Consider the following 14,066-nt stretch of genomic DNA (forward strand, 5'->3'; position numbering starts at 1 on the left):
CCATAGTTTGGCATGGGAGCAGTAACAGCTAATGGAATCTGGAGAAATCAAGGAACTTATAACCTCCCTGACATAAATCATAATGGAAGCTGATGAGATATGGTTCTTTTCCATCAGGAATGAGTACTAAAGTGTTTAGCTAAGCTATTGTGAAACTATCATCAGAGGCTGTTGGGGAGGCATTAAGAAGGGTGAGTTCAGGGCACTGTATTTTATTTCACAAGATAGTAGACTCACCCTGTAGGGATAATCATAGACCTTATTTCCCTCCAAATTATTTACATGACCAAAGCCAAACAGGATCCAGTGTCCTAATAAATAGGTAAAGATATTTCAGAGAGCTTCTCAGCAAGCCAGGTGATAAGAGAGGCTCAGGAAAAGACCATCAGAGGAGCTGTTGGTTAAATATATAGAATTGGTAAAGCCCAAGGAACTTCCAACTCTTCAACAGTTGGAGGACTGTTATCACAGTGGAAGTTCTATCCACATAATGACTGCCAGGGCTGGGATTGGGGTGAAAGAGACCTCCATTTTTCTAGAGAAGCATCCTCAATGCTTTTCCTCAGAGCTAGCCAGTTAGCAGTTGGCTTTTGCGTGTCAAACACTTGAAGGCACAGAGTTTCCAACAGAGGAGTAGTGTAGACACATAAAGGAATTATACACTTGCTGGCAGAAGCACCCCAGCTCTTCAAGGTTCTTTGCCAATTAGTTGAGAGAAGGGATCTCATTCCTGCTCAGAAAGAGCGCTGTTAGAAAAGGATGGCTATGTTCCCTTAAATAGTAATTAGGGACAGGGAAGGAGCTCAGTAGCATGATGATAACCTGTATGGCAATCACCCGGGAAAGGAGAGGCACAAAGCAACTGCTGACTTCTTATTGCTCTGATCTGGGAAGGTCTTCCAGCACTTCAAAAAGGAGGACAAGAATATTTGGTCTCTACTATAAATATGGGAATGGATAAAATCAAATTATTATTCAAGCTCACGATGATGATGATTAATAATAATTATTACAGTCACACTTAGTTAATTACAATATACTTATGCCCCACCTATGTCCAAAAGGAATCTGAGCCACTTACATTAAAAAGCACAAATACAGGGACCCAGTGGTTAAGACTCCTCGCTCCCAATGCAGGGCCTTGTCAGGGAACTAGATCCCTCATGCCATGACTGAAAAAAAAAAAGATCCCGCGTGCCGCAACTAAGACCCAGAGCAGCCAAATAACTAACTAACTAACTAAATAAATAAATGTTTTTAAAACACAGATACAATAAAATATAACCCTTTAGAATTGTAATAAAAAGACTTAACAAAAGACTGGGAAGAGATAGGGGAGGAAGGGGAGGAAGATAATTTAAGATAAACAAATGCACTGCAAGTGAGAACAAAGCCTGAGGTTCCTGGAAACCAAAGCAAAGAAGAAAACACAAATAGATTGAGTAGTTCTCATTGTGAGTAAGAAAGAGCACACCAGTTAATAAGAAGATGCTAACTCTGGGAAGAATTGGCTTTGTTGGATTTTATGTAAGAAACATGGAATATCATAATGGATAAAAGCAATGTTAAAGATTGGAGCTACTTTTCTTTTGACTGTGTTTTATATCTGCCTCCCTTAAAATCTGTATAATATCCTTACTCTATAAAGGCAATTTTTAGGAGTAGGGATATATATTTACATACGTATATATATATATTTATGTATCTCTATACATACATATATGTGTGCATATATGTACAATTTAGATATTTGTAAACACACATATATATGTTTGTGTGTATAAATTTCATGATATTCTAGAAACCTGACTTTACCCAAAAATATAGTTCAGAAAGCTTTGAGAAATGAATGGAATTCCTAGAATATCATCCTCAGTTGACCTAGTCAGCAAACCCTCTTCAATATAGGGTAATAATGTATTTTAATTAATGTAGACTTTGTCACAGATATGCTAAAGTCATCCACAGCCCTCTAGAGACGTTCAGACAGTAGCAGAAGCTTTTCTAGCTCCATTTTCCTCAGAAATAATGCAATCTTTTTGAAAATGTCGTGGTTTTCCTATAAGTAAGGAATATGTCACAATAAAATAAAATCCAGTGAAAACAGGCTTAAACCTGAGTGGAATTTTTTGTCTAGGTAATGAAAGTCCAAAGGAGGACAGGGTTCAGGGCTGATCAATCCAGTGGCTTAAGGACATCATCAAAGACTCACCTGTTTCTGTTATTCAGTTCTCTCAGCTGCACAATCAGTTTCATGCTAAGTCTGGATCATCTGGGGCTTTCTTATTCATATCTAGTAAGAGACAGTAGGTCCCAAAATGTTCCAGAAATCTCTCTTCATGAGTTCTTGATCTCAAATGGATTACATGCCCATCCCTGAACTGATAATGGTACCAAGGGAGGGGTATTTGTGGATTAGCTTAGCACTGAGCTCCCTGTCCAAGTCCTAGAGCCAGCTGTGGATTCAGCATCTGGCAACATATGTGAGATGCTTAGTAGAGGTGTGATACCTCAAATAAAATCATGGTATGAACCAAGAGAGGGTCTTAGGAAGTAGTCACAAAGCCCAATATAGCATCCAGCACCTGGAAATTTCATCCTGTGACTTGAAAACAAATAGGTAGAAAGATTTTAAAAATGATTTTATTATTTTTATGTTCTATTATTATAGCATTAATTGAACTCCATGGGAGTGAAGAGAAATAAAATCTGCCTATTATACTATTCATTAAAAAGTCCAATTTTCCTTTAAGGTTTTATATATTTACTATTTTTAAAATATTTAAATGTAATGATAGCAGCAAAACAATTTTGCATTTTGCTTTTATTACCATTTCAATGGTTGTATCATACTCCATTAAGTGGCTCAGTGATATAAGTTATTTATAATTATCTATAATTTATTGCCTCTCTGTAGGACATTTAGGTTGCTTGTAATTTTTTGATGTTGTAAATAACCCAGGTAACATTTTTATGCCTGCGATTTTTTTCCTTCGAGACTCATCTATGTCAGAGTATGATTCTTCATACAGATTTATATACATTTATTCACTTATACCAGAATGAAGAAATTTGAAGCTTCTTTTTTTAAAAAATTAATTTATTATTAATTTTTGGGGTGCATTGGGTCTTCGTTGCTGTGCGCAGGCTTTCTCTAGTTGCAGCAAGTGGTGTGCGGGCTTCTCATTGCAGTGGCTTCTCTTGTTGCGGAGCACGAGCTCTAGGTGCACAGGCTTCAGTAGTTGTGGCATGCAGGCTCAGTAGTTGTGGCGCACGGGCTTAGCTGCTCCGTGGCATGTGGGATCTTTGCTCCGCGGCATGTGGGATCTTCCTGGAACAGGGATCGAATCCGTGTCCCCTGCATTGGCAGACGGATTCTTAACCATGGAGCCACCAGGGAAGTCCCTGAAGCTTCTTTTAAGATGCTGATCTTTTGAGTTTACCAACTGCTTTCATAATTTGCTTCCTGACTCAGATACTGAACTCTTCAAATAGTTTTCTTATAAGGATACCTTATAAACATGCACAATCCTAACCATTTGGATTGACCTTTGGAAGGAGAGTCAGGTCCCTAATCAGAAGGATTTTGAGTAGTGGAGTGATATGTTAGTATAATGTAGAGCAGTGGCTAAATTCAGGGTCTTTGGAGAGAATCAGACCTGAGGTTGAATTCAAGTCTACCTCTTTGCTATCTGATCTTTGGACAAATTATTTAATAACATTTTGGATTTCAGTTATCTGCATAAAATACAGATAGTTCCTACTACTTTATGAGGTTTTTTTTCAGGATTATGGGAGAAAATGTATTCAAAGCCTGGTGAATAATAAGTGTCAGTAGTAGTGATTATTGTTATTATTCAGCAACTGTGAATTTGACCTGAAGCCAAGGGTAAAAAGCATGATATAATGTATAGGAGAATTTAGTTTCTGTCCAAGAGAAAAAACATCAGATTCCCTGTAGTGGATGTGGCCACCCGGTTTCTGAATCCCTTTCACAGCATTCTCATGCAGTCATTGTCCAGTGTCTGAAAATTTCCTGGAATGAGGCCCTCACTGCACCTAAAAGGTGTTAAAGTGCTGACATACTGACATTTGATATACTGACACAAATTCTGATTCCTCCCTGCTCCTGTCCTTTCTCTGGCCTAGTGTTACCTTTTGAAGCACACAGAGCAACTCCACTCCTTCACTGGATCTTAAAGGAAGGCTCCAGGAAGGCCAGCCACTGCCCATTGCAGGAACCCCTTCCACGTGATCCTCAGCAGATGGTCCTTTGCTGACACCCTCAGGGGCAAAATGGATGTTTGTGAAGTGTGGTCCTTTTCTTAATAGGAAGCACTAATGGTTAGGAATCTCTGCCTTTTATGAAACTTAAGTTTTCCCTCCTGTAACTTCTACCTTTTGGATATAGTGCTGTCCTTAAAGCAGAACAGAATTAGTTTACTATGGAGGCAAACAGATTTGCATTTGAATCCTGGCTCCCTTAGTTGTTTACCTTGGGAAAGTGACTTCAGCCCTCTGAGACTGGGAAATAATAGCACCTAATACATAAGGTTGTTGTAAGATTAAATGAAATAAGCATGTCAAGCACTTAACATAGGGCATATATTAGGTGTTCTGAGTATCAGTGGGCATTTGACTAGGTGAAACCATTTTTCTCAGAATACATAGTCTTTACTGTCTTGGATAATAATCAGTGATGTTATGCCTCCGTAAAGGGTTGACATTCTGTTCAGAGCAATACTGATTTTGAGTGGTAATTTTGGAGAATTGGAGAGGAGGAAAAGATATAGCCGTGACTACCACCTAGTGGCCATCTAGAGGTATAACAATTTAATCAGCAATGTCTTTAGGAAAAGTTCAGCTCACTGACCATCAGTTCTAACTGCGGCGGACCCTCAGCAGACAGAAGTTTGATTTCCAACCCATTTTCCAGATCCAGAAGAGTTGAGTCTGAGTCCTACAGATACTGAGGATGGGAATCACAGATTTGACTTAGAGAGAAGTCAAGTCATTTCTTGGAATTAATAGAGTGGAATGCGGAAATGTGAAATAATAATGCTTTCTTTTTGCTGATTTCCTCCTGGAAACGTATGATGTTGCGTGTGCCTAATCTGGGACCACTCACCGGCCTTTCTTTCCCCCAAGACTGTGGATGAACTTCAGTCCACACCAAAGCATTCCCTTTCCAGAAAGGGAATAAAATATGTTCCAAGATTTGAAAATAAAATTCTTAAAGGGAATTGCTCACAAGAGGCTGACAAATCCTACTTTAAATTTTTTGATTTAATTTTTTGATTTAAAGTTTAATTAGTGAACTGAAAAGTTACAAGAGTAATACAAAGAGTTCCTACATATATTTCACCCAGATCTCCCAAATACGAATATTTTACCATGCTTGCTTTTCCTTTATCATTCTATCTCTCTGCCCGCCTCTTTCTCTTCACACATATACACACAGAACTGTTTGAGGGTAAACTGCAGACATAATGTCCTGTTATTTCTAAATACTTTAATGTGTATTTTGTAAAAACAAGGAAATGACCAAAGTCAGGAAATTATCGATGATGCAGTACTGTCATCTAATGAACAGACCTTATTACAGTTTCACCAATTATTCCACGAATAACCTTTACAGCAAAAGAAAAAAATTATGGTCCAGGATATAATCCTAACTGGATGCACATATTGCATGTAGTTTTCATGGTTCTTTAGTATTTTAGGACAATTTCTTTGTTTTTCATGACCTGGCTAAAAAACTGAGTAACAATTCAAAATATTGACAAATTATAAAAAGTTTTATAGAATTATAAAAATTTTAAAGAAAAGACAGGAATCCATGAGTTCATACTGATATATATACATGAATAACTTAATGAGGAAGAAGGAAAAGCTCTTCCTGAAGAGAATGCCAACTAATAAATGCAGAAGGAATGATGGAATGAGAAAATCACAGCTTGACAACCTTAATAGTAATAATTAGGCAAAAGTTGTCAAAGGATGCTAAAACTAGTAAGTGAAAGATTGATGAATAACAGGATATTTGCATAGTTTCCAAGTATTTCCCCACAAAATATGTATTCATTACAAAGAGAAAAATAATAATTGTATATTGAAGAAAGCTGGATGATACCACCTTAACAAGGGATCAAAGTTAATATCACCAGTAATAATACGGTTACACAATTTATGCCTCCTGAAAAGGACACAGTCTCCTTCTTTGATATTCCTTGCCAAAAATGTATAATCTGAATTTAAACACAAGGAAATATCAAACAAACCTAAATTGAGGGGCAATCTATGAAGTAAATGGCTTATACTCTTCAAATTGTGCCTTTAACCAGAAAACTTATAGCGTCCCTTGACAGCCCTACTTCAGATGTGTGTATTGGGGTGGTCAAGGGAGATCTAGTTCTTCAGGGCAAAGGCCATGTTTTATTTTGATCTGGGGATGCTCTGAGTCCCTCTCTCAGGAGACAGCTGTGCCCATCAGGATGCACCAGGGCCAGAGGTGCCATGCCTACCTCCTACTCCCATGACTGCAGAGTCGCTGACTCCAAGGTCCAGGATACCACATCTCCATTGTACGATATTTGACCAGGGCCTTGGCATACGCTAGAATTTGGAGACATTTTCCCAAGGGCATTAATAGAGGACAAATAAAAGGAAGCACTACCTGATGCAGAAGGTAGAAATTTCCTGGCTCTGGGGAGTAAGAACTAGGAAGTTAAGCTGGTTCCGGAAGAGAAAAGTGAATATTCAGAATGACGATGTCAAGAGATAATTACTGAGTGGATTTCAGTCTTTCTGAGGTGAGTTGGGAAGAGAGAAAGAGAGCTTATAACCACAACTCTTCCCTAATATATTCCCTGGTTTCCCCAATGCAACCGTCAGCCTCCTTAGCCAACTCTAGGGGATAGGTCCCATCCGGGTGGCATCTTTGGCCTCAGGGCAGAGGCTTTCCTGTCCCTTCTGGATAATGGAGAAGGGAACAGTGTTCAAGACACAACCTCTTGGGTTGGTTTCTAGTGACCTATGGAATGACAAGCTCCAGCGCCTATTACTACACCAAAGTGAGGTCTGAGCTCTTCTTACATACCCCATCAGACACTGGAGTCTCCTTCCAGGACATCAGCAGCATGGCCGACTTCTGGGATGTGAGTATGAGATCTCCTCTGTCCCTCCCCTCTTCTTCTCAATGGCCTAAAGCCTGAGGCCACAGGCCAGGGTTCAGGGATGTCAGTGGACAGTGGATAAGGCCATATCCAGAGACCAGGTCATTCCAGAATCAGGCCGAGTCAAAGGATCAGGCATGAATTAAAGGGTCAGACTAGACAGAGTTCAGGTAGTGATAGGTTAGAAATCAGGATGATAATCAGAGATTTAAGTCAGTACTTCAACTAGTATTGAGAATCAGAGGTAAGGCAGAATTTCAAACTGTATTTTAAATAAAGAATAAGGCCACATCAGGCTAAGATCTGGCCAAGGTTCATGACTCAGCTGAAGAGTCCAACAGAAGCGAACTGGAGACAAGCTGGAGGGGAGTGTGGGAAAAGGTCATTCTAAGGGTAAGGGTCAGGATGAGGCTGGGTCAGGTTCAACCCAGTTCGCGGTCTAGTTTGCCCAGGGCCCACTACTGGACAGTTTGTATTGGACCAAATGGTACAACAACCAGAGCCTGGGACGTGGCTCCCACTCCTTCATCTACTATGAGAACCTGCTGCTGGGGGCTCCGAGGCTGTGGCAGCTGAGGGTCCGCAATGACTCCTGAGTGGTGCACGAGGACTTCCACGAGGACATTCTGAGCTGCCACGACGTCTACTCCCCAGACAAAGAAGAACACTCCCCTTTGGTCTCCTCAGTGGCATAGCGTGAGTGAGTCCCCCCACCAGTGTCACAGGGCTTGCCCCTCTGAGCCTGACACCATCCCAGGTTTGGGAACCACTTCCATTGAGTCTTAAGTAGCCTTGGGGGTACTTGGAGCTGGGGGGCATCTCTCTGAGACCCATCTGTGACTGTTTGGAGACCTTGGTCTGGGGTCACTGAGGAACAGAGAGGGTGTGTTAGCAGACAGAGCCATAGCCTCTGGACTTGTTTCCACACACAGGTCACAGTCACAGTTGCCCTACTCTGGAGGCAGTCCTGCCAGAGGAAGCATCCTTTCTTGCCCAGAATTCCCTCAGGGGTACGGAGAATGGATGAAACATTGATGCTGCCACACGAGTCATGCTTGGAAGAGTCTGACCCTTGGAACTAATAGCGGAAGGCAGAAAGGGGCCAAGGATGGATGAGAAATTAGGGAAGAAACGGGAGATGTGTGGATAGGACAGGAAGAAGGGGAAGGAAATAAGGGTCCAGGGAGGAAAGTTTGTGGACAGAACAGAAAATCATAGGGTTAAGTAGACAGGTGCAAAACTACAAGAGCAGAAGGGGTCTTTTCTGGCTTATGTGGGCCGGGTGCTTCCCTTATGGGGACTACTCAGGCTGGAGTCAAAAGTGGGCTTGGGTTTGTCATCCGTAGGCTTGGTGACAACGTGAAAATCAGGAGATTTACATTTGAGTTTCAGTTCTGCCACTAACTAGTTGGATTATCTCAGATATCTGAGTCTTAGTTTCCTCATTTGTAAAATGTAGATAATATTTACCCTCCCCTCCTCAAATAGTTACATTAAACAAGGTAATATATGTGAAATATATTTTATATATATATATATATATATATATATATATATATATATGAAACTGTAAAGCCAAGACAATTATAAAGTATTGCCGTTGCCTTGGGAGACCAGCTTCTGGGGCTGGTTCAGACCTCTCTGCTCAGATGGCTTCTTCTGTGACAGATAGACCTACCACTAGCAGGATGAGCTGGGGGGCTCCTCTCACTGGGGCCAGCTCACAAGCTACAGCAGAGGTGGCTACCACCTGGACCTTCCAGGATCTCGACAGGCTAGTGCAGAGGCACTCAGGGACCTTCAGGAGGGCCTGTGGCCGGACAGGGGCAGTCGGGTGGTCTTCATTGACTTCTCAGTCTACAACGCCAACATTAATCTTTTCTGTGTTCTGAGGTGGGTCCCCGTTCCCTGCCTTCCCTCCATCCATGGCTCCTGATTCCCTTCTCCTCTGCTGGAGACCCTTCCCTAAACTTGTACCCTATGGTGGGGGTGGGGAGGGGAGGGGTTGAGTAGAACTGTTCCAGCCCAGGCCCTACCAGACATCTCCCCCTCCTCCCACAGACTGGTGGTGGAGTTTCCAGCTACAGGAGGTACCATCCCATCCTGGCAAATCTGCACAGTTAAGCTGATCCGCTGTGTCGGCAAGTGGGACTTCTTTATCATTGGCTGTGAGATCATCTTCTGCATCTTCATCTTCTACTACGTGGTGGAGGAGAGCCTGGAGCTCCACATCCACCAGCTTCGTTACCTCAGCAGCATCTGGAACATTCTGGACCTGGTGGTCATCTTGGTGAGAGACAGATATCTTAGACTTGGGACATATGGGGTGGTGGAAGGAATCTACCCTGATAGGGGCTCCAAGTTCTTCCTTTTGGAGTCCCAAGTCCTCCTTGTGACTTCTGGTCAAATCACTGAGTAACAGCTCCCTAAACCAAAGGCTGATGTTCCCCTGGCTCAGCCCTGGAAAAATCCTGTCTCTATATCCCCTCTCCCTCTGGCTTATGATCCAGGCCCTGCTCTTTTATTTTTGTACTTGATATTAAGTTCCTCTTCTGTCTCTTGCCTTCATGACCTGTTCCCTTGACACCCCCCCGCCTTTTCTCTTCACCCCTATTAAAATTTTCTGCCTCTTCATCTTCGTCACCTTCCTATTAACAGGACACATTAATTTCTGACCAAGGCTGGGAAGTGGTGGGGGAAATAAAATTGCTTGGCTCCATTTCTCCATGGTCCTTTACAACCTACATATTTACCACTGGCCCTAAAGCCTTCTCTTGGGCTTTAAGACGTTCCCCAATCATCCTATCCTGTTCCTTTTGAACCTGAGATAGTCAACAACTCAGCAGGGAAGGATGTGGTTTTTCTCCCCACCTGTCTTACGCACCGTAGCTCACCCCTGGGACCTCACTGTTGAACTTCCCTTGAGATCCTCTTGACTCTCTGACACCCCCTGGGTCCTGTTGTAACAGCTCTCCATCGTGGATGTGGGCTTCCACATATTCCGAACCCTCGCGGTGAATCGGCTGATGGGGAAGCTTCTGCAGCAGCCAAACACGTATGCTGACTTTGAGTTCCTCGCCTTCTGGCAGACACAATACAACATGAACGCTGTCAACCTCTTCTTTGCCTGGATCAAGGTACCCTGGGATTCCTCACCCCCAGCAACACCTCAGGGCACGCGTTCTCCCTTCCTCAGGACTTGTCTCATTTTCCTTGTCTGGTGTGGCAACTCCTGTGGCCCCCTTAGGCCCCTGGGATGGACCGTTCCAGGCTTTTCTGTTTTCTTCCCTAATTGCTTGGTTCAACGTGGCCCTTCCAGATATTCAAGTACATCAGCTTCAGTAAGACCATGACCCAGCTCTCCTCCACGCTGGCGCGCTGTGCCAAGGACATCCTGGGCTTCGCCGTCATGTTCTTCATCGTGTTTTTTGCCTACGCCCAGCTGGGCTACCTGCTTTTTGGGACCCAAGTGGAAAGCTTCAACACTTTCATCAAGTGCATGTGTGTGTTCTGCCCCTTCACTCCTCCCTGGCCCCTCACCCTCCAGCTCTGTGGATGTGTGTATCCTTGGGGCAGCTGGGTATGTGGACGTGGGCGTGTCTGTGCTTAAGCATCTGTGTGAGTTCCTAGAAGCCCTGGTGTGTGTGCTCAGTGTCTCTGCACCCTGTTCTGTCTCCATCAGATTGGGTGGAGGTGCAGGGACGGGTCTGAGTTCACTGAAGAGCAGTAGGAAGGAAATTGGGATGGGGTCAGCGTTGTGGTCAGGCTCTGGGTGAGTCCCAGACCCCGGTCTCTAAGTTTCACTCAGTTCCGGATCATCCTTGGGGATTTTGACTACAATGCTATCAACAACGCCAACCGCATCCTGGGACCAGCCTACTTTTTCACCTATGTCTTCTTCATCTTCTTTGTGCTCCTCGTGAGGGTCCCTCTGAGGGGTGGGGATTTGGGAACCTGAGGGGTGGAGACGTGGATGGCCTGCAGGGTGGGGGTTTGACCCCCCTCCATGTTCTGCACTAATGATTATGATGGGTTTCTCAAATCAAGGGTGGAGAGGTGGGGGAGGGAAGAGCTTCCGGATCTTCTGAGAGCTGGCTAATGTGTGGTCAGCACAGTTAGGCAGTTTGCACAGTATAAGGAAATCTGCAGGCTCCCTCACTAAAATCAAACCCCTATCCTCCAAGGATGGAAGGAGAAGGAAAAGTGCCTCATGAGGAGAAGAGACTGCCTCTAGAAGCTTCTCCGCCTATTCTCTAAGACTCCCCTTCCTCTGGGGATCTCTGGCTTTTTCTACTACCACTGTTTTGTATTTGCTCTCTCTCCCTGCCAACCATGAAAGATCTGGGTTTGATTTTTATCAGGAAAGCCAGTGTGTTTCTTTATTTGATCAGTGGATGGGGATACAGACATGGATTGGGGATGGATGGTAAAGAGAGCACAATTTTACTCTCACTGTGGAAAGTTTCTGGCTTCAGTGACTGGTGGACTCTTACATGGAGGGGGTCTGTGGCATATGTTGGGGTATCTTTGTGGTCGTTACTGCAGCAGTTGAGTGAGGACACCGGTTGATGAGGGAGCATGACCCATCTGTAACAGAATTGTGCTGAAAGGCTGGGCTCTGGGGACCCAGAGATGTGGGGATTAGTGGGCTGCAGAGCTGGGCTGAAAGCACTGGCCCTTTTAGAACATGTGTCTGGGACATTAATAGGGTCAATGGGCTCGATGCTGTTAATGGGTCTGGGAGTAAGGACCCCAGTCCCTGTTTTATCCTCCAGAATATGTTTCTGGCCATCATCAATGACACATACTCAGAGGTCAAAGAGGAGTTGGCTGGACAGAAGGATGAGCTACAGCTTTCGGACCTCCTGAAACAGGTGACTACTTGGTCTCCTTGAGCCACACATGTGCATCAGGGCCCAGGTCCGAGGCTCTGTGTCCTGGTCTGTGCCTGACTGGTTAGGGGCCTGTGCCCATGTGTGCCTTCAGCTTATCCCTGGGATCCTGTCACCCTGTGGGTGGGCGTGGGAGTAAGAGATGAAGAGGAGGCTGTGGGAACTGGTGCCTGTTTCCTTTCCCCTTCCAGGGCTACAACAAGGCCCTCCTGAGGCTGCATCTGAGGAAGGAGCAGGTTTCAGACGTGCAGAAGGTCCTGCAGGGTGGGGAGCAGAAGATCCAGTTTGAGGATTTCACCAACACCTTGAAGGAGTGAGCACCCAGAGATCCAACCTTCCCTGACATTGGTCTGTAAGTCCTTGACCCTCAAGCATACATCCTTTGCCTATAAGCCTCTGACATTGGACAGTGGGCCTTTGACCTTGGCTTACAGGCCTTTGACCTTGGCTTATAGGTCTCTGATCCTGACCTTCAGAACTGTGCCCTTGGTTTAAAGGACTCTGACAATGTTCTATGATATTCTGGACCTTGTTGAACAACTCTTAGGACTAGTGTAATAATGATACCCTAATCATCATATACGTCCCTCATTCCCAACTAAGATCAGCAGAAAACTCTGATCTTACTTCTATGCTCCCCCACAAACACAGGTCTATTTCCTTAGCCATCCTCTCCCTGCTTCCCAGTCAAACATATTAACAAGCATTGAACAAATATACTGTGAGCACCAGCTGTGAGCCAGGCACACAGTTGAATGAGACAAAGTCTTTGTCCTCCAGGAGTTCATAGAGTCTGTAAGCAAATAAACAGAATCACTGAACAAGTTCCACAATAGAAGTAACTAGAAGAGAGGGAGCATGGGGTAATAAAAGCATATACAAAGGCAAGAGGTATGAAATTGAGCAACATACACAGGAGTAATAAGTAGCTGAGCATTGCAAGGTATCAGATGAAAGGTCGGGCAGAGCAGATGAGGCCAGAGAAATGGGCTAAGGTCACACTGGGAAAAGCCTTGAACACCACTACTCTATTCAAAGAATAGGGTGCCCAGGAGGGATTTTAAGCAGGGAAGGGGTATATTTAGTCTTGTACTTTAGAAAGGTTAATTACTCTAATTGCATTATGAAGGATGGATTTCAGGGGAAGGGAAGACCATAGGGCAGGGGGTGTGGGGGAGAGGGAAGGTTATCTGGAGGCAAAGAGATTTCGCAGTAATTCCTTTAGGAGATCATGAGGGCCTGAACCTAGTCAGCAGGAGTCAGGGAAGGAAGAAATAGATTCAAGTGATTTCTTGGGGGATCAAATCGCTACATCTTGGATATCCTGGCTTTCTCGTGTGGCCCCCTTCTTCCCTAGAGAGCAAGGCTCTTGCCAGAGTCTAGCAAAAAAGAGTGGGGAGTCCATAACGGAAAGCTCCCAGCCACGGCAGGTCAGAAGTCATTTTACCACCATGTTCTCCTCAGGCTGGGGCACATAGAGCATGAGATCACTGAGCTCACGGCTGCCTTCACCAGGTTTGACTAAGATGGGAATCACATCCTGGATGAGAAAGAGCAGGAAGAAATGCGGCAGGACCTGGAGGAGGAAAGGGTGAGCCTGGCTGGTGGACAGGCTACGAGGAAACTGCTCACCCTACCCTCCCTGCCAGCACACCTGGAACACAAGCCCAAACTGGAAGTCCTCTGACAGATGGGCAGGAAAGAGCTCTCTAGAATAGTGGTTCTCAAACTGCTGCATATTAGAACTCCCCGGAGAGCTTTAAAAAAATCCTCATGCTCAGGCCACACACCCTAGACCAGAATCTCTGGGGGAGTTGGGAGGCCCAGCCATCAGTCCTTTTTACAACCCCCCAGGTGACTGCAGTGCATAGCCAAGGTTGATCACCATTGCTCTAAAATGTCGTCTTAGGGAGAAAAGGACCAATTGTCTGAGAATCCCTGACAATTCCTTCTGAGCAGCTGCCTCCTCCTTGGGGTTCTCCAACTCTGATCCTTAGCT

General features: G+C 44.3%; 1 protein-coding gene across 1 annotated transcript in view; it reads left to right on the plus strand.

Annotated features, from left to right (window-relative positions):
• The window catches only part of PKD2L1 (polycystin 2 like 1, transient receptor potential cation channel), a 34,127-nt gene that overhangs the window by 18,379 nt on the left and 1,682 nt on the right, over positions 1-14,066 (plus strand). Inside the window, 10 exon segments of the mRNA XM_060033464.1 lie at positions 7,030-7,157; positions 7,619-7,852; positions 8,848-9,068; positions 9,237-9,465; positions 10,145-10,312; positions 10,495-10,676; positions 10,974-11,094; positions 11,951-12,049; positions 12,259-12,380; positions 13,532-13,658. Coding sequence (XP_059889447.1) covers positions 7,030-7,157; positions 7,619-7,852; positions 8,848-9,068; positions 9,237-9,465; positions 10,145-10,312; positions 10,495-10,676; positions 10,974-11,094; positions 11,951-12,049; positions 12,259-12,380; positions 13,532-13,658 — 1,631 coding nt within the window.

Source organism: Delphinus delphis, chromosome 16, assembly GCF_949987515.2.
Source record: "Delphinus delphis chromosome 16, mDelDel1.2, whole genome shotgun sequence".
NCBI lineage: Eukaryota > Metazoa > Chordata > Mammalia > Artiodactyla > Delphinidae > Delphinus > Delphinus delphis.